This window comes from Pleurodeles waltl, chromosome 1_1, assembly GCF_031143425.1.
Source record: "Pleurodeles waltl isolate 20211129_DDA chromosome 1_1, aPleWal1.hap1.20221129, whole genome shotgun sequence".
NCBI classification, from domain to species: domain Eukaryota; kingdom Metazoa; phylum Chordata; class Amphibia; order Caudata; family Salamandridae; genus Pleurodeles; species Pleurodeles waltl.
Genome location: NC_090436.1, coordinates 366215416 through 366237338, shown reverse-complemented (window position 1 = coordinate 366237338; position 21923 = coordinate 366215416). Strand labels below are relative to the sequence as shown.

Below are 21923 nucleotides of genomic sequence, written 5' to 3'. Positions count from 1 at the left end.
TCCTTCTTCAAAGAAAAAGAAGTGACAGTTGCCTGGTTAGCCTCTTGCTTGAGTTGGCACAATAAGCAATTTTGCAAAGGCTGACCACCAACACCAAAAGAGGGTGTTTTGGCTAGGTTCCTGCAAATTTTTTCTCTGCTTTGAAAGAAAAGCCCTATAATATGAATAGATAGGAAATACCAAGCATAAAAATCTACAGCAGAATAGGCACCGAGGGGACCGTGCAAGTTGTAATAGATTTTCAAGTGGACCTTTACAATATCTACTAAAGAGGAGATTATCATGAATTGCTATAGTGAAAGATAAACAAAATCCTTTTAGGGAACGCGTTCTGTAATCACCCCTACTTTTCAGATGTTGGCCACGTTTTCCGGCTTCCTCTATAATCTCTTCAAGAAGCTCCTAACCATCGGGGGAGCATGGCAGGTAGTACACATCAGCAATGAACATTATCAGTACAGAAGGGTCTGAATGTCACAGAATCCAAGTAAAAGAACGAAGTAGAACCTGCTCTTTGTGAAGATATTAGGTTTTCAAATCTTGTAGCGCAGGCAGCAGCAAAGGTGTTTAGCCTTCAGTGCAGGGCTGCAAAGACAAAGGGTTCCGGATTTTTAAAATAATCACGTATTGGAACAAAGTCTGTATGCAGTGCACATCTCTTTTCCCCTATGTTTAGTTTCTGTAAGTAAGTTTCACTGGAAGCTATAAGAGCTGTTACTAGATGCTAGAGGTGGGTGCGACACCGAAGGGTGAAGTCAGATGGCCGGTCCTGGTTCTGCTCAAGGTCTTCTGGGATACTCGAGCTACAAATAAGCTGAGCTTGGTCTTTTCCTGATACAGCTCATGACGTTTGTGCACCGTATGCCTTGTCTAGCTATGCAGCTCCAACATGGTACCAAGGTTGCCAAAAAATCTGTCCACACCCTGAAATGTCTTTGCGGGCTACATTCATATATAGCTGGGCTCAATCAGCACTCGGAAGGCAGGAGAACGGAGACAGATGGGCGAGGAGCACCCACGGGCAAGTACCAGACAGTGGTGGAAGAGACGAGCCATGTATGTCTAGAAGTCTAGAAAGCAAGAAATGAGGCTAAGGTGTGAGCGAGAGAGAGACAAAGAGCAGGAAAGAGACCTGGTTATGTGTTGAAGGGAGCTAACAAACTGGCTTTGTGTTAACAGGCCACTGTATATAATGGAGAGATGGAGATTTGTTGTATACTGACAAAGACCTGTGGTGCCATTGGTGAATTAGTGCAACATGCTTGCAATAGAGTCTATGGTGACCTATGATCTACTGACGCATGCTTGTGAGCAGTCACTAATTGGTGCTGCTGTGATACGTTGTTGGTAACAGTCTTTGATATAATGATTCACACTTGCGGTACAGTCAATGAATAGTTTTTACTGATACACTATTCTGTCAGTGCCTACTCATAATCTGCACCTAGAAAGGGCTCACTCCATGCCTGGAGCTTTGGGAGTGCCACCGCTCATGTCCCATGCAGGTCTTGGAATGACAGAGCCTGGTATTGGTATTGCTAGCGCTAATCCGATGATGGATGGCATGGAGCCGGGCTGATGAAGGAGCAACTGGCTACATCTGCACTGTTGAACAACCGCCAGCTCTTTGAAGTGGCATAAACATTACGAGAACAGTCTAGAACACAAGACTGCGCAGCGTGGCACAATTTTCTTCTACGGGATGTTCCAGTGGTGGGGATGAACATTTAATGCTAAACATGGAAATGTTTGCAACTGGCTGCAAAAGGGACCCGATTTATCCTGGTTTCATGAAGTGCCGACTACAGACTGCACCAGCTGGGCACCGTGCCATAGTGTAAGCATACTGCATGTCTAGGAGCGAGGCAGGTCACCCTGCTGTACATAAGCATGTGAAAACATATTATAGCAACCCGCAGCCACTCCGATACCAGAAACTGCAGCGTTTCAGAGACTGCTTTGCAATGCCGAGCAATAAAAACAAAAGATATGAACATAAATATGATACATATCTTCTGTGGGTTATGATGGCACCAATGCCTACAGAGTGAGAAGTAGACTCCAAGGGGATTTTTTTTTGTTTTTGCATTGGCACACAATAAGGGCAATTACAAATTGTCTTGGCACTCGTTCCGTTAGGATGGTTTAAGCTAATGTAAGCTTGCACCTTTATCGTTTAGAATTAAAACCTGAATCAGGCTGGTTTGAGGTCGTACCATAAAAACAGGAGCAGGTGAATGTTCAGAATATATTTTTTAAACATGCTTTTTCCATGGTGTTCTTTTCTAGGAAAGGCATTTTGATTACTCCATCCACACTACCACTGCGGACAGGCCTGGAACTCAGCAGAACAAATTAGGTTTATGTAAAGAAGCCAGCAGTTTCATTGCCCCCCTCCACCCACCACTAGCACACTCACTGCTTCTGACTTTCTGCAACTGACTAACTATCAAACAGCGCATCAGGAGTGGGAGGGTGGAGGTCTGGATAAAGGCGATTTGAGGGCTGCACATCTGCCAACTGATTCTAATCCGGGAGGAGAGCAACAGTAGTGTAGCAAGAATGTCGTGGGCCTTAATACAAGGATGAGAAGTGTGACCCTCTTCGGCAATGCTGAGCAGTAAAACATCCATATTTGGGGTGCACACTGGTATTTGCAATTGTATTACAAACAAAACCTTGTCCATGATGGCACTGCCCCTGCTGCACACCACTGAACCCTATGCCAATGGACAACGTTTGCAATATTACACACCAGCAAGAAAAGTCGACCTCAACGTCTTTCCAGCTATTGTCCCTCTTAAGTTATATGACTGCCGTCTAAGTTACGGAGCTGCTGTATGTTAAGTTATGATGCTACTGTCTATATTGTGTGATTTTATGTTGCTGTCTTTAATATGTAGGTGCTCTTTGGGGTGTTCTGCTATGTAGCCTGTTATTTAGTTGCTTTCTGGGTTACGTAGCTGCTGTCTATGTTGTTATATAAGATGAGGTTGCTCTGTTAGATTACATTGCTGCTGTCTATGTAATTTTGTTTCTATGTTATGTAGCTGCTCTCATTCCTTTTATGGTTTATGTAGCTACTGGTTATGTTGCTGCTGTATGATGCTACATAAATGAATATATGTCTTATTTGTACATAGATTGGGTACATCTTAAGTCATTTCTGTGATTTACAAATGAAATTCAGGATTATCACAACAAATTATTTGTGGGCTCGGCTAGTGCTTGGCTCATGAAGCCAAGCTAGACCCTTGGCTCGGCACTATTTAATCTCTGGCTTGCCGGTCTCTCATAAATGTCACATTTAAACAATACCTGCATTGCCCGATCACCTACAACCCTTTAAAAACCCCTGGAAGCTTTAAAGACCAGCATGTAGCCGCCATCAGTCATTACATTAAATGATTACGTGGAAACACATTACGAAATATATGCAGTACGTCCAATTAACATGTCATATTCCATTGACGCTAATAAAAACGAATATTCCGAAAAAGTACATTTACTGCATTCGATGTCAAATAGAATGCACTGTAAGCAAAACATCTTCTGAAAATCTATCAAAACATGAAGCTATGCAATTGTGTTTGCGTGATTAAGAAATATTCTGACATACACAACTTTCAAAATAAATTGGTGTAAAGTTTCACAAACCTATTGTCACTTAGATTGATGACTTTTAATTTCTGCATGTCGCCCATTTCCTCAGGGAGCGTCTCGAGCTTATTGGAATGCAGAAACAGCACTGTTACATATTTCCAGTTTCCGATCTGAAAAAAGAGGAAGATTCTGCTTTAACAAGATTAAACCGGAAACCAAACTGATGACTTTTGTAATAGTTTGTGACACAGTCATTAGACTACAAATTTAACCACTACCATTAGAAACAATTCTTTTACACCCTGAATATTATTGCCTACATGTGCGGATTCTGTAATCAATGCTAGGATAAAGTATTAATAACATGCGTTATTTATTTCTGAATAATACAATAACCATACATCATAACGCGGCATAAGTACACATTTTTGTAAAGTATCATCAATGACGGAAATGCTAATGACAAGAACATGAAGAACAATAACAATATGTATGAGAACAGTAGCCATTTGTAAACCAACATGTAAAGGACCACACTATTTAGAGGTTTCTCTATTACCAGTTTCATCTGAATTCAACTACTTGTATATGCACCGTGAACTCCGAGGAATATTCAATGCCTAACAATAACCAGAAGTTCTAGCCTAATCTTAGTCATTTTGAAGCTTTAAGCATTATATGTGGCTAAAAAGGGTGCTGCAGAAGGAAGCAGGGGCAGGTGGGTCTCATTTTATAGTTGAATGAGCGACTGCATTGTTGTTAGGGTACTTTAATGCTTTAATAGTCTTATCACAGATGGACGACACAGAAAAGATTAATCTTGAATCAAAATCTTGTTGTTTGAGAGGTAAATAGTAATGGAAGTCTGCTGCTTCTTGACTGTAAGGATCTATAACAACTCTAAACCTAAAGGACAGACATGGAGAAGACACTCATGCTTTACTTCTCTGCACTCAGTGATAGCCTCATCTGCAGGACTGGAATCTGAAGGTCCCAACTATTTGTTGTCTGTCTGTTTTAACAGATTAAGCCTTTTATTGACCTCATTTAACGATGATGCCACAGGACAGACTTCCACCTCTTCTATTCGCAAGATTGCTTAACTGTCGCAGAACCCTTAGAGGTGAGTGCCTTTCTCCTCGTTGTGTTAAAAAAGACTCCTTTGTTAGGCTCTTTAAAATGCCACCAATTTGAAATAACTTCTGTTTGCCTGAAGGTTGCTTCTTTGTCTGGTGGAGTTGGGAAGGCCCATTTTTCTTTTATCCTAAAAATGCGCATTGGTAAAGTGTGAATTGATTGCGGAAAAATTACCTTCTGGACTGAATAAAAATACAACAAATGTACATGGGATCTGCAAAGTAATAGACATAGTTTGCTGTTGAAGAGATCTGTAGGCAGCAGAGATGATCAAGGTATTTTCCAAACTCTTTACACAGAAAAAACACAATAGGCTTGAAACAATATTTAGTATCCATCAAGAAAGGGATTAGCCTCTCTTTGTGGAAGTGCGGCTCAGAATTTTGGAAGTGAAGCTTCTCAAATTCATGGGTAATCAGAGAAGACAACATTAGTTTCCCTCTTCCAGCACAGAATATAACACCCCGTAATGGATGCCCGAGCCTTCGAATACCTACTTTAATAATTTAGACAGATTTAGAGCCGATTCACAAAGACATTTTTTAGAATACAAAAATCTACTCTTACCTCCTGCTATCTAAATACAGCAGCTTTTATGAGATTCACATTACATGCTTAAGCATGCACACCTAGATCTACGTTATTTGTAGGAACACATGTGCCTCCATCCAAAAACTCGAACTGACCTATTAATGCAGCTTCCCCCAGGAAAAGTCGATAATATTTTTTGTGGATAAACTCCTGCCACCAGACTCTGGGCCTCATTATGACACTGGTGGCAAATGCCACCTACCGCCAAGGCAACGGCTGCCAACATACCGTCGCCGTGGCTACTGACCCGTCCATCGAATTATGACCGTAGCCGGAATTCCGCCAGCCTTCTGGCGGAATTCCGGCTACGATCATGGGGGCGGACTGCAGTGCTGCTGCCAGCAGCAGTGCCATGCCAGCAAAACACCGCCTACCATATCATGTTCCATGATACGGCCTGGCGGTGCTTTGCTGGCAGACACTGCTGCTGGCAGCAGCGACACGACCTGTCTCCCTACGGAGGACCCCCTGCAAGCAGGTAAGTTGGGTTCTCCAACAAGAGGGGGTGGAGGGTGTTGTGTGCGTATGTGTGACTGTGTTTGAATGTGTGCATGCGTGTGTAATGCGTGTGTGCATGAGTGGGTGTGTGTTTGTACATGCGTGTTGTGTCATGTGATTGCGTGTGTGCTTGGATGTATGTTTGTGAGTGTTGCTGTGAGTCTGTATGAATGTATGCATGCGTGGGTGAAGGTGTGTATGCGTGTGTGTATGGGTGTGTATGTATGTATGTGCGTGTATATGTGGGGAGGGTCAGGAGGGTGAGGACTCAGGGGTTTCCCCCTCACCGCTTCCTCTCCCCAATCAGTGCCAGGGAAGGAACTCCCTGGCACTGATCGTGCCTACCGCCATGGTTTCCGTGGTGGTACAGAAACCACGGAAATCATGGTGATGGGCGGGGTCAAAATGCCATGGGCAGCCTAGTGACGGCCGCCGGGCTGCAAACTGTAGTCTCCAGTCCGGCGGTCATTACCGCCGTGGCAGTCGGTGTGTTAAGTTGGCGGTTTGGCTCTGGCCAAACCGCCAATGTCATAATAGTGGAGGTATGTACCGCCAGCCTGTTGGCAGTAATACCTCCACTATTGCACCTACCGCGGGGGTCATAATGACCCCCTCTGTGTTACTATGGATGCATTCTTCACATCCCATTTTAAAACCCTTCCTAACTTTCCTTTTTGAAATAGTTTTAAGGGTGCCAAAAGAGTGGAAAAAACAATAAAAATGTTAGCAAATAGCTACTTTGTTAGGATTTACAGTATTTCTAATGGACACCCAAAAGCCTCCTCTGGTAACACATATTTTTTCCTCCCTAATCTAAAACAGATTTTATTCTGCCATAAAAGGACTCTGCATTCACAATAATTCCCCTGATCTAAACTGCGGAGTGCATACTTTTTGGAATTGCCATTGCTTCTCACTTTGCAAGACCATCAGTTCTTTCACAGAAACCTGAAATATGGTCAGCCTTGGAATGAGCTCCTCTGAGTGATAAACAACAGGTCGGATCTAGTCATTATAGAACCTGCAAGGACAGAAGACTTGTGTTTGTTTTCCGTGAAACAAATATAATTACGTATAGAAAAGAGTAGACCCACTGGAAGATGCCAACCCGGAGGAAAGAGAGAAGTCAGAGGAAAACTAGGCTCACCAGAATGGAAGAATGAATACGGGATTCAGTATGTTTTTATATGCAGAAGCGTTAATGCTTTGAATAGAAACTTGCTTCACATCTACATCAGTTAGTGCTGCTCTAGGAATTTTAGGAATGAGCAGTAGTTAAGGAACTATCTAAATGGCCTTCTGCATTGACAATTTGAGTTGCATAGAGAACACTCTCAAAGATAGGAACTGGAGACGAGCTGCCATGTACCAGTGTGGTTTACCAGAAATTGAAACAATCTCAGTAGTAATCACAGGACTGGCCTCTTCTTAACTACATGTAAGCTGAAGAACTTAAGCAGCACAACTAGTAACACAGGACACGTAACACCAGTCTTGCATCGCCCCAAGTGACATTAGCTTTAAATATAAAGCTTCATTCTCACAGAGTGAACAGGAGACAAGTGCATGAAAGGGCAAAAAAAGGCCGGCAGGGCCAGGATTAAGCCGTAGAAACAGTACCACACAGCACCATCCAAAAAAAAGCAATCTAACAAAATATAAAATGGAAAAAGACATGATGCCACCAAAACAAATACGATCCTGATGAAAGTAAAACACAAAAGAAAGCAGTCAGGTGACAAAAGTGAAAAATGAACCACAACACAACTTTTAACCTGAAATTTTGAACAAAGGAAGAGGTGCAGGGGTCCGTCCAGGTAACACCAGCACAATGAGGAAGTGATGTATATGACAGGCTCTCTACACTGGAAATCTTTAAGACAGTATTTCCCAAACTGTGTGGGTCATAAGCCGATTTTTTTGTTGGTCAGGAAAGTCTGAGCAATAAATAAAGAATCCTTTAAATTCTATGTTTATCTTGTCAAATTCGCAGTGCTTCCATGATAGCGGTCAAATGTCAGGCTATGTCTTCTGACAAGTTGATGTTTATTCTTTTAACATGGAATTGGTGTTCTCTTTTTCGTACTGCAAAGTTAGTGGAGTGTTTAGTGTAAATTATGTGACTATCTTAGCATGTGATTTTCTTTGCAACACACACAATGTATATACCAGTAAATTATCTGTTTGCATTCAACAGTTAGGGAAGGAAACATGAAGTATGTGTTTTTTGTAATTCTGAAGTGTGCTGGAAACAGAGATTTTAATAGGATCAAAGCAAATAAAGCCAGTTTAATTGGTGATGCACAAATTATAAATATTCACAGGAACCCAATTATCAAACATTTTCATTTGAGTGCTGTATGCTATATAGTGTAAACAGTACAACTGTATGCCTGTGCAAAATTGGTCAATTTCATTGGAAAATGTGCTTTCTGTAAATGACAATGCGCTACCACACAATGCTTTAGTTGCATTTAAAAAAGGCCCCTTCTCATTTTGTAAAACATTTCTGGGACTATTGATTGCTTAGCTAAGTGACTACCATAAACTGAGAATGTAAAACTGCAGAAATAGATCAAAAGCTTTTAGTTAGGTTCATAACTTATCTACACTCATACAATGAAATAAATAAATCAGAAAGCACATACCTCTGGTGGCAATTGTGTTAAGAAGTTGTGATCTGCAGCAAATGTCCGCAGATTAGTAAGCTGTCCAATCGAAGATGGGAAAGCTTCAATCTCATTAAAACTGCAATCCAAATCTTCTGTCGATATGAGCCTACAAATGAGTTATTGCAAATGAAATCTATAAATACATCTCTATACATGTACCACATTATCTTAACAAAAACCTTAATTTCAGTATATTTTCATCTTAACAATTTGTTAACCATGTCTGGTTATTTTTTTCCTATTGAGTGAACGGTGATTTCTCTTGCAAACCGTAAACGTGATGTTTTTCTTAGGTTACACAACCTAAAAAGACATTCCGTTCTTCCCTCAAGAATATAACTGGTGTTTGATATTACTATAGCAAGCAATTTGGCATTTCATCTACAAGAGCTTACATGAGGGCAAACGCATGGTTTTCTTTTTCCACCAAATCCATACTCTTCACAAAAGATCTAAAATACATCCTTTTAGGATAGAAAAGTCTGTAACCAGCTTCTTCAATAGAGGTAAGACCTGCACACTTTTTCAATCATGAGGAACAGAGCCTGAATCCAGTGATTGATTAAACAGCTATTAAATACTGGATTCACCACTGAACCACCATATAAGAATACAGAGGGGGGAAGGATCAAAATGTGACCCAGAACTTGCGTTACAAATAGCTGTTTTGCAATCACCCACAGTAATAGGCTCAAAGGTGGTCAATACTGGGCCATCTCTCACAGACTGACCAAGAGGATCATATTCAGAAATGTCAAACTTCTTCTGACTATCAAAGTGGGAGTAAATATCCTCCACCTTCTTGTGGAACTACTCGGAGAGGTTATCATACAAAGACTGTGAAGCTGGCAATCGGGCTGCAATACTAAATCTCACAATCATACGGTCACTGTATTTTATCCAATGTAACGTCTGCTAGGCCTAAACATCTTTGACAGCTTTAAGTTAACAAATGGGAGCTGCCATTACTCTCCATCCTAGTTATTATCTGGCTCACTCTATGTGGATCAGCGACACATGTTACTTTGTTATTCCAGATGGGGGCATCAGTATTAGTACTTCACATTGCAGTTAACAGGGGACGTGGGGAATCACCAACTCAATTTTCAGATCATTAAGTGTCATGTAAACTGGCGCGTTTTTACTCCTAATCTTCTGTTTGTTCCACCCAGGAGCATTTAGGTCTCATAGTATTATAATCTGGCAATTTGTATCCTCCTACTACTGCCATGCAGGGAACTACTTTTTAGGTTGCGCATAGCAGCGCGCATGTGCTGCTTTTACGACGTGTTGGTATATATCTGGGCTTTTACTAGCGCCCACCTCACGTCCATCAGTATCACTCGTTCATGGGCTTGCCCTTCAAAAATCCTTTGATGACACTGGTAAATGGTTTAAGTTTGTCCCTCCCTGGGGAGCTTTTGTTACGGCCTTGGCTATCGCCCCTGTTACATGGCTCACTGCACTTTTGCTGATAAGTTTGACTGCGAGCGAACTTCTTTTTCCTTTTGTGTCTCTCCTTATTGCTGATGCTCATGGAGGCCGGGTGCTTTGAATCGGCTCACTTATGTGAAAATGTTTAACTTTTGATTTTCAAGTTATGTGACAAGAAAAGACCGGTTAGGAGTTTACAACTCTAATAGCTCTAACTCGAGCAAATGCAAGACCCGCTGCATTGCACAAATGCATGTTTGTTATATTTTCAGCACTCCATGGGAGTGCATGTGTTTTCTTGCTTTCTCTCCGATTAAGTGCAGTCTCATTTCACATATCCTTGACCCTGCCTTTTGTTTAATGTTAATATTTAAAATGAAAAATATATCTCCTGTTTGCACCCCCTTGCCTCACAACCCCACCCACTATTATTCCTGACCTTCCCACCCCTCCCATTTATGTCTGTTTTTTTCTAAATGTATTTAATTTGTTTATTGATTTTTGGAGAGCTTCCGGCTGCTGCAATTTGCTGGTAGGGACTGCTCCTGTTTGAAAATGTACTTTTTATTCATTTTTAATTTACTGCTCCAAGATTGGCATCCAGCATCTTGGAAAGATAAATAGAAATGCACATGTACACATCAAGACGCATGTATCAGGAGGTATATGTGTAATGCACGTATGTGTGCATTTGTGTATAAGCAATCAATGGAAAAGCCAAAAGCTTGGCCATTTAGAACAAAGACCTACTGGCTTTGACATTGCTTGTTTTTTCTGTACTTCAAATCTTAAGAAACCGAAACCGTAAAATGCCTCGTCCACTTTCTAATATTATTCTTCGGTTGTACTACCCGCGTTGGAAAGCCAATGCGTGGTTTCGTCTTCGTGGCAAAGGCCGTTTCCCTATTTTGACAACGGTTGTTTTTTCTGTACTTCGAATCTTAAGAAACAGAAAGGCCTCGTCCACGTTCTAATCTTGTCTTCAGCAGAATGCACTAAAACAGGCAGCACAAAAAATCAGCAGAGTTCAGCATTAGCCACCATCATCCTTCAATTTAATGACGAAAGAAAAATGTCGAAATGCCTGTAACCAGCCAGGGCCACGGGCATCCGGCAGAAAATACACTGCTACTGGCAGCTGATTTTGTAAGGTAGGTGCATCATAAAAACAGTAGATAATGTAACTCACATAACAGTGCAAATAATAAAAGTTGTATAATATTCTAAAAGTAGGGAGACAAGAGAAAATTATGTCAGTGCAAAAGAGTAAGGTGATTATGAACAAAGTTAGAAAACAGCAGCAAGACTATGGCGTGGAAGCCTGAGAAATGAAATATGAATGGAAAACTCCAGCCAACCAAAGCAACAAAGGAATAAACACAACATAGGGCTGTTTTTCTAGAGTTAAACTAAACACTCCTGAAGTTTCAAGATGAAAGTTTGTGCTTGGTACACTATGTTCTTACATGAGGGGCCTCTCCTATTTGTTGTGGCTTGTGGCTCCGACAGTGCGAGTCTCTCGGGTCTCTGGGAAGATATGTTATTAGAGGTGGAAGGCAGCAGGAGCTCTTGGGAAGAGTCAAGGAGATCCCGAGGATTAAATGAAGCCATACTACAGAGAGTCCCATGCAGGAGATCGCATGGGCCACACCCCAGACAAACGGACTGCGGGGTTACCGAGGCCACGTGACCTCAGAGACTTCAGCCCGAGGAGGGGGGATTCAGAATCTTAGCTGAGGAAACCTGGTGTCTGCGTGCTCATTTGAAAGTAAGCCTGGACCATTTCTATTATTCTAGAGGATGTCCGGCCACAACCACATTCTGCAAAGCGGTAATTAATTAGAAGTACGTGCAAAACTAGGTCCGAAAACCAAGAGGCACAATGTTGTCACAGCAGGTGAGGTACACTGATTTCTGGGCCCATGTCCTGATAAATGGTAACTGGTTGGTCTAACCTTCGAATTCCACCAGCTAGGAAGAAAATAACTGTACAGCACATTCAACCCAGTTGGGAAGAAACGGGGCACAACCTACGCGAACACAGAAAGGAGAAGTCTGAGCTGGACAGAGCACAGCGAGGAATACTCAAGCAATGGGGTGGATTAATTGAAACAGAGCTCAAGAAGGGTGAGGAGACTGGTTGTCATCAAAAACTGCAAGTAGCACAAGCATTCTAGGTGCTCTTAAAAAAGGGTATGGAATAGATTCTGAGACAGAGCATCTGTAGGCACCAGTGGTCAAGTAAGGGCCTGGCCTTTGACTGGAGAGACAACAGTGCAGAATATAAAGCAAAAATATCTATCTGTTGTAGGAGTTCAAACATTTTCAATTAGGCTTCATGAACTAACTACCATGCATAGTACAGAATAACGCCTCCTGGAGTTACGATAATGCCTCAGTCTTTACACCAAAATAACTGCGGAGAAGGAAAATAGTATAATTTAGCACTTATCTTTTACTTAATAAAATAGCAGAAGCAACGCAGGTCATCTAGTTATCACAGAACGAAACATAAGAAATGTCTTCATACAAACACTATAGATAAACAAATAGATATATCTGATGAACACCTACCCTCCTATAGAGTCTGGCAGATAGATCAGCTGATTTTCATCTATTTTCAGTGTGGTGAGTTTCTTCAGTGAACCTGTTATGGAATGCACAATATCTTTTAGAAAGACACTTTCATTGTGAATCAGCTCTTTTAAATTAGGACAAGTGAACATATTGCATCCACCCTCATGATCTCATCGGAGCAGGCCATATGTCACACGTCTCTAAACCTGGGGCCTAATGACGACACTCTGCTGAATTATTGCTTTGGAATGATAAGATGTAGACATGTCGGCCTGTAAAGAATCAATCAGCTCACAGCACGATCAAAAACCCCATGCGAAACTACAGAGAAGCAAAATCTGTCAAGCTGAGGGATGCCAAACCTTTAGGTCAAACACATGCACAACCCGAGGACACAGCAGACAAATTAGATGGCTGAGCCAATGTTACCAATGAACGCACATACAGGTAAGATGAAGAACGTAAATGGCTTCCATGGCTCAGATAAATACATTAATTCTACACAACACACTGCAGTTAGCACAGCATGGATCCATCACACAAGTAAGCTGGAGCGCCCCGTTTCCATTGGTTCCTAAACAGAAATGAGTTATTAAGACATCCTAAAGATGCGTTTCTTTTTGTATCAATGACAATGAACTATCACCTCAGTTGGGGTAGTGCTGGGTTAGATTTTGACACCACTAATAAACTGAGATTTGCCTTAAAGGTTCTTTATATAAGCATTTTTCTATAGATACAGAACATATGCATGTTACAGTTACTTTACACGAGAAAACAACTCTTCTAAGAGTGACAGGCCTTTTCAATGTGACTTTACTGTAATGTAATAATTTAACCCCTGGCATCTTGGCCTCTGCAAAATGCTCTTTTTTCCGAACAAATGTACATGAAAACGTGTCATACCTTAAACCAAAAAAATTCAGTCGTGCAGGGTGCAATAAGTTACTATTACTACATGGTGTAATATTGACTTATTTCAAAAATGTATAAAGCGCATGCTGTCACCAAAACTAGCATCGTGACGCTAAAGCTAACTGGAGATTCATCCTGCGGGACAGACAGTGAAACGCAACCATAGGGGCAGGAAAAAAAAATATTACCATGATTGAGGGATGGACCAGTCATGGCCAACTAAAGGCTTCGACATGCCCCTACCACCCTGAACAGTAGCAATAAACAGCATAGCAAACCACAACTCAAACACCTGCAACGCAAACCGTAACTCGCACACCAAATTCACTGCTCATGACCTTACAATATTGAGAGCTACAAATATGAGTATTTCTCATCTTTAAATTACATCATGTAAACAAAGAGATCCTACTGCACTGATAGTTGTTTTATTAATAATGTTAGTATGTAGTTAGGCAATGTTACTAACGAAATTCAAACAACTTACATCCTGGCATCAAAACCAAAATTTGCCTCAAAACGCTCTGCTCATGGCCTCAAACAATGAGGTAGAAGCCAAAAGAAATGATATAAGTTCAATTTCTGGTGACATTGCATATCACTATATTTGTGACATGTAACAGTATAATTTCTGAGCAATGTTTCTGAAAAAAGCTGAAAGCATGTCTCTTTAATGGGCCCTGCCCCTGGCCTGACACCCTTTCTTTTACTTTCCTCTATGTTTCTTCGCTAGGACCATTCCACCTGTTCAGAGTACCACAGCTCTTAAGCAAGGTCTGCAAATACCAACATATACAAACTTACATATATTTGTTATTCCTTAATCTACTTGCTTATTGGCATAAATATTATGAGTTCACAACCAGCTGAGAAACCACTAAAGACAGGTGCAGAAGAGGCTCTAGTGATTGCCTTCTGATATTTGGAAACCAGGCCCTTCAACATATGATGTAGCACAGAGCAGGCGGCCTCAAGCATAGGAAGTCCATAGAAGGTTAGGGTTGAGCTCTTTGGGATCATACACAGGATCAGATGTTTTAACTGACTGGGAGGTAGCCTCGTATCTCCTGGAGCTGTGTGTCACCTGCAGAGTCTCCATAGTGCAAGCCACCACTTGAACCTTTCAACTTAATCCCCAGGCTCCCAATTGAAGTTCACTGAGGTACCGCAATCCTTTGTTAGCTCTTTCCCTAGCCTGGTTGAATTCTGTGGCTTTAAAAGACGAGATTTGTTGATGAGAGGTCCCACTAGTGCACAGGTGGACCTTTGTCAGGTGTGGTGGCCACACTCCCCTTACTGCAGTGGTTGGCAATGTCCTAGTTGGTCTCACTTCAGACATACATATACATGTGTATATTGTCAAGGAGGGAAAATTTGTGTGAGGAAAAAGGTGATTTCACCCTCCAGAAATATGCTTACAACACTGAAAGTCTGGATTTTGCCCACAGTAGTGACCAACCTTCATTAGCACATCAGTATGACCTCTTGCAAGCTGATGAAAAATGTAATGGCTTACATTACTGACAAAGTGTATGGTATGGCCTTGCAAATTACTTGCCTCAAGGTGGAAAAATATGGGTCAAATGACTGAGCAGGGCAGAAAGAGAAGTCAGCGAAGGAAATGGCTAAAGCAATCAATATCACAAACGAGTGACAACATAAAAAATCCCCTGGGTTAATGTAACATTCAAGTTACAGGACACCCAGGAAAAAACAGGGTCATGACGGATTTTATGCTTCAACTTCTTTGGATTGCCCTCTCGATGGAAATTCAGCAGTTTGCATCTATGCGCGATTACTGACTGTACTTACTGAGTTCGTACTGGGCCACCCATACAGGATACACAATTATGCACAGTTCGAAATCCACAGAGAAGATGCTTCAAATTGTAAGAATGAGACAGATATCCTGTACACTAACGACACACTTTCCTTGCACTCTGAACATCTGTACTTTGCTACCATCTATCTTTACGGGGTAGGTGGACTTTAGAGTACAGTTCTTTGAAAACCCTGCTGTGGTGACTACAGAGGATTTTCTGCTGGCTCTTCTCAGTGTGGAATCTTACCAGGTCACGTGGAATAGAACAGTGGGTTTGAAGAGTAACGGAGAAGGTGGGGACTGTGAAGAAACCAGCTGCACAGGCCTGATGCTGTTACTGCTTTTACCTGTCATGCATCTGTTAAAGGATCTTCTAAACAAGGAAACATGTCTCCTGGTACGTTGTGTCTATCACGGCCACAGATCATTACACATTCAGCTTCTTATTCCTTTAAAGATGACACTGGCCCACCGCAAGCTTCAAACATTCCCACCTTCGGATCACCATAGACAGGAATAGAAAATATAAACTCTCACAAGTGAGACTGGTCTACACTCTACCCTATCTCCTTCCTAGAATTGTAGTAAAACTATTTTGTTATTCAGTTCCTACTCAGATAATATATGTGTTGCGTATTTAGAACGGCAGAACTTCAAAAAGTGGCAGACTAGGTCCATCCACATCCATCAGTAACTGTCACCCCAACTCCTGGCTTGCTCACGGTGCCCCACCCAAACCCTTAAACCTACCGGTGTAAAAGGTAATTATAAAACCCTGAACATGACACTGACTTCCCCTGGAAGTAATGTTAACAGATCTTACCCTTTTGTGATATTACTCATGCATGCCAAGGCAAAACACAAAGAGGTGCAAGATAAGTTTTCAATCCATTTATCAAAACACTCGCAAACTGGCATAAAAAGAAGGCGATGTGATAATTAGCCAGATGAAACAAAGGAAAGTAATCAGCATTACAAACATGGTAAAGAAGATAAATAATCCTAACCATGTTGCAAGTGGTTCTAGATGTTCTAGAGATTCCTACCTAACCCTACGTCTACACTAAGAGCATAGCGGGTGTGACCTTCTGTCTGGACCGATGCAAGGGATCAGTCCCAGCCCATACCTTGAGACTGTGCCAGGAGTTGGCCTGTGGTGTAAATGGCAATCCTCACAGCAGTCTGGTAGGTTAGCATCAGTAAACTGCATGTCGCGCAGCATGTGCCCCATGGTGGTAGTGGCCGGAATGCCCTCTGCCCCTTACACGTCAGTGGACCGTTTATATAATAAACCATACTGTATTGGAAGTATAGTTCTGATGCAATGCTGTGTCTAGGTGTTAGAAGCTGTCTCCTGAACCGGCAACACAAGGTTGCATATTGTGTACAGTGTTCTTAGCCTCGAACAGAAGTATTGATTACATTCCATGAAGGCTAACTAAACAAGCAACTCAGGTCCAAAAGGTCCTTAGGCAATTTTGTGTTAATACCTATCAATCTTTACTGCTTTGAAAACGGATGCTGTGACAATTTTGGCCAATGTGTCTTACCTATTTTTAAACTGGATCCAAGTTACAATTTGCTGCTTTTATAGAACTCCTAATGTAAAACGTGGCCATAACTCACAAAAATCTTATTTATAATGTATACAACTGGAGTAGCTTATGGATTTCATTAAATCCAAACAAGCCCAAAATGTATGATTAGAAAGGCAAACACCCCCTTACACTGCTCAGTCTACAGTAACACATACTTCTACAATAAATGCACTTTCTATCATGTGAACCTCATAACAGTATGGAAGTTATAGACTCATCAGGATGATTTATCACTTCCAAGATACTCCTTGCGTATATTGCTTTTATATTTTTTTATCAAGGATTTTTCCACTACAAATCTAAAAAATAAAGCAGAAAGAAGAAACAAAAACTTAACAACACAGAGGTCAAAGTCAACTTCAGGTACACAACAGCTATTGAGATTTCCTAACAAAAATACAATCCACAGCAAACTATGGACAGCACTTAACACATTGTATATACTTAAGCCCCCAAGTAAACAAAACAAATGGTTGCCGATGACTCCTATCCAGCAATTCTGATAAGCCTAGTAGCGCCAAATCTGATGGCTTATTGTTTGCAAGGAATGTTTGCAATACAGTTTAAATATCTTTGGGTATTTTGGCATGGGGGAGTGCAGAGTGGTAGAACTTCAGCTATTCATTATAGTAAATTAGATTTGCTAACTGAGCCTTAACAGTAAGAGACCGGTCCCAACTCCAACCACAATCTTCCTGGCATTTGGCCATCACAAAAGCTATTGCAACCAGAGGTGCATGCTGTATCCCAGGAGGCCTTAATAGGGTATGGAGGAATCTCTATTTCAAGCATGGTTGAGACGCAAGCAAAACAATATAATCAGTATTTCTTAACTTCAAGGCATGTCAAGGATAAGTGTAGAAAGTCCATTAAGAGGGCATGACATAACACAATATAGAATTCTCTGAAAGACCATAGCTTAGTTGAAGTAAGGGAGTACTATGTACACAATATAAAAATTTCAAATTTATCAATGGCACCCTGGTATTAGGTGCAATAGTTCCCATTTGGCCACAAAACATGATTTTTTTCAACTGTAATAGGATCCTGAAAGTCCACCACCCACTTATCCCTAGCTGCCGGGACCCTGATAGGGGCATCCTCCTGCACGGAGCTACATAATTTAGCAATGTTGTGTATGTTTGCTTTGATGGTAAGCTGCAAAAATAATACTGTTTTGCAGCAAGGCGGTTCCCTTATAGACCCCCTGCACGATGTGTGTGGTCATCAAGGTGCATATTGCTCTACAATATTTAAATAGAGAGTACATTGTACAAATATCCAGAAAACACTGATTAGCAAGACTTGGCTGAATGAGTCAAGCTTTCTTTAATACCCACCTATGGACTCGGGCAGCTGCTGCATGGAGTTACTGGACAGGAGGAGATCCTGCAGACTTTCACATTCAGAAAGGCCTTCTTCGATGATTTCAATGTTGTTCTTCGACAGGTCCAAGTAGGTGAGTTGTTTTAACTTGCCCATAAACTACAGATACAAAGGAAGAAAATGTGGTTGCTGTAAAGTGCTGACCATTCCGCAGGAAAATAACTTTTAAAAAAATCTATAAAGCTGACATTTAAACAGAGCTTGTAAAGCGGAAAGCTTGTTATGCATCGTCCTAATATGGAGTGGTTACATGTGCCTTAACAATGTTTATTTGGGGTTTGACTAAGTGCTCAAAGTTTGACAAACTTTGCACACAGAATGGATGGAGTTTGGTGAGTTACCTAACTTTGCTTGCAGAAGACGATTCCCGCAATATGTTTTTCCTAGAGAATTATCAGGCAAAACCTTTTTGCAAGGCAAATGTTCTACTGCAGTCTTTATTTTCTGTGTTTTAGTTCTTTTGAAAACCTCTTTTGAGCATAACATTTAATCTGCTATGTTTTAAACCTTGTCAAACTTTGCAACTGTAAGAAGATACTGTGAATTTTTAAGAATTTTTTTTTCAAACGTAGAGGCCGAGAAATACTCACTTTCGCAAGACCCTATTTAAAACACAGAAATAGTCTTGTATTCTTCTGTGCAGATGGGTGTTACAGTCCCAATTAAATTGCTACATTTAATCTGAATAAAACCTTCACAAGAGCAAGAATGTTGTCAAACTGTATTTGTCAATTACTAGGTTATGATGTTCAACAGGCGTCCTCATCAGAGTCCTCCTCCCAGAATATTCAGAAGCGAAAGTGGGGTGCACGGCAGTGACAACGCTCCAAATGTAGTCTGGACTGGTACCACTGCAGCAAGGGACGCTCTGGCGACAGCGACAGTGTTTGGCCCGCCTTAATGAACTCTTACAAATGTATGGGATAAGGATCCTGTTATGTGGGATCACAGTAAAGAAGGTTAGAAACCATGCAGCAGGCAAGTCTAATGCAACAATCAGAAAATCCCCACACAAATGCATTTGAGCTGCAAATGTAACGTCTAGGAACATAAAATAGATGATGAAAAAAAGGAAGTATAACAGGTAAGCGACCACTCTTCATCTCTGCGCAAGTTACTCGCTGCCACTGAGATCTGTTCTGCGTCCAGCTCTGTCACTGAACCTTCATCTAAGAATAACGGAAGAGGTCGAAGGGCATCAGGAAGATAGATCAAGTCCAAAGAGAGCTTTGATTTCTGCTCCGGTCCATGTGATCCTCCAGGACGGAGACCCGAGCTTCAGACACAATCAGTAGCAGCATCAGAAGCACGGGCCCTACTGCTGCGCGAAAAAACGATCAGGGTTTCCGAGAACTATCACGGATGAAATGAAGTGTGGAATTAGGGATAAGGGCGGCCCAGCGCCTGAGAAGATTTATGCTGACAGGGGGATAGGAGGCAGGCAGTCAACTGTATCAACTAACATTCCCGCAGAGCCCAGAGGCCTCACAGCAACCCACTTTACAATGCTAAATAAGTAGAGACTATGATATGAAAGCAAAAAACACTTACAGCGCATTAGAACGGCATACGGTACGTGTGATGCTTATCATGCATAACACATACCTGAAGCTGTACTGGGTAGCAATCATGCCTGCTGATTTAGGTCTGGCATTAGCCATGATCTTTTTACATTGACTGAAATTAAATATACGCATATTTACTTGCACATAAGGGCCTTTCACCAGCCTTCTTCGTCACGTTTTTTGTGGGTCATTCACATTTTCCTTCTGCCTGCTACGGCATGCAGTGGGAGCCAATGGGTCAGCCCAAGTTTTGTAAAAACCATGACAAATTGAAACAAGCACTGACAAAGTCAGTTGGCTTTGCCAGTGCTTTCTTAATTTGGTTTTTACTTATGGTCAGCTGTGGCTGTCTCACTAGACTCAAGTTTTCCAAACAATTCTAATTAACAAAAATACAGGCATACATAGAGGGGCTTTGAGTCCACCCTCCTCACTCATTGGTCTATTCAAATGTCATTCACATTTTGCTTCCATCCAATACAGCAAACATCATAGGGCAATAGATCAGCTAACTTCATCCATTGGCTGTTTTGCCGTTTGAGCTACATCATTTTGCCTAATAACAAGTGCACAACTGAACTTCAGAGCTATGGCTTCTGTGTCTGAGCTGTTTGGCCACTCCTTTATTCTCAAATGATTGCCAAAATCTTTTCGCATATTGAATTTGAGATTTAAAAAAATTAGTAACTTCCCAACTCAAGACTTATTGGTTTTGCTTGGCTTTAATATCAATTTCCAATATCTATGCCTGTCTACTTTTACGATAAATATTTCCTGTTGTCTTTAGTCTTAGAATGCTTCCTACAAGAATGTTTATTTTCTTACCTGAATGGCTTGTATGTTCAATTATTAGTCTGTCTCAAAAAACATTTGAGCAAGAAACAGAAAATACAATTTTCACTGATGGTGCAGAAACGTTAGATGCATCTCAGCATAAAATAATGCAACTGCATTATGCAAGAAAGGCACAATCACAGTTGGTAAAAATGTTCGAATATAAAAATGGGATTAAATCAGGTACACAACGTTAACTTCAATTTGCAAGCCTTAAAATGTAACACTACCCTACTCTATCAAGAATGTCTGTTTAGTTTACAAGGTACTTCAAGGGTACATGACTGGATACTTCTGCTAGTTTTCCCGAACCCAACAGCTATCAAGAAGTCTACTTTACATTCACCCGAACAGATACAACTTCACGGCTTCGCTCTCTATACACCCATCAGATTCAGTAAGATCGATTAATATTCAGCAAATGACTGAAGAGCTCAAAAATGCTTCTTACGATTTCCTTTTCACTAATCATAGTCATATACAAAGAAGCTTCTCTGGGAGCTGGTGCTGTCCACCAGCACAGATTTACAGAATAGCTAGGCCTGAACATGGCGTGGAGGATTTAGGATGTGTGGGTCTGGCAGAATGCCCAATCCTGGGTCTCTAATATTTAAGTTCTGAGCTGGAATTTAATTTTTTTGTGTCTACTCGTTTAAAATATGATCTGGTACGGGGTTGCAAAGTTTTAGGTGCCTGTACTATGAACCCGATCTTAAGGATAAACAGGGTTAGTCAACACAAAAATCTGAGTCTCTCAGATCCTCGTGCTTCTTAAAATAGCGCCAGCATTGCCTCCTCCACCACTAAAGACTAAACATTTGCATGTCTTATATCACAGCAAGGAAAGACTTGTATCTGAAGATGGCCATGATCTAGTTCTGGCTGTTAAATTATTTTCTACCATGTTCGCGTCTCCTTCCACATCCAGGGCAATGACACTTCAGGTAGGAGAGTAAGTTGATGCTCTGTAGATGGTTGTTTACTCCCTTTTGGGCAGTGACTTGCCTGAAATAGTACTGTGTGTGCCTATGGATCCCTATGACCAGACAAGATGAGCATCTGGTAGAAACACAGTTGCATAAAGCCACTGTGGTGTGTATACTGAGAGGTCACAGCACTGGAGAATGAAAATGTGCCTTCTACGTTTAATCAAAGATAAATATGTAATATTTTCACAACTGAAATCTGGATCTGCTAATTAATACCCGATGCGACACACATACTAAATGTCATTATAGATCGGATGTTTGACAATGAACAAAGGGGGCAGAGATTGTCAAATTGCACAGCT

The 21923-nt window shown here is 41.2% G+C and overlaps 1 protein-coding gene across 6 annotated transcripts in view; it reads right to left on the bottom strand.

Annotated features, from left to right (window-relative positions):
- The window catches only part of ERBIN (erbb2 interacting protein), a 766777-nt gene that overhangs the window by 168910 nt on the left and 575944 nt on the right, over positions 1-21923 (bottom strand). For all 6 annotated transcript variants that reach the window (XM_069222872.1, XM_069222909.1, XM_069222899.1 and 3 more), the window contains 4 exons: positions 18188-18332; positions 12510-12582; positions 8478-8607; positions 3658-3773 (listed from right to left, as the gene is read on the bottom strand). In XM_069222872.1, the coding sequence (XP_069078973.1) occupies positions 3658-3773; positions 8478-8607; positions 12510-12582; positions 18188-18332 (464 nt within the window). The remainder of the gene's footprint in view (positions 1-3657; positions 3774-8477; positions 8608-12509; positions 12583-18187; positions 18333-21923) is intronic.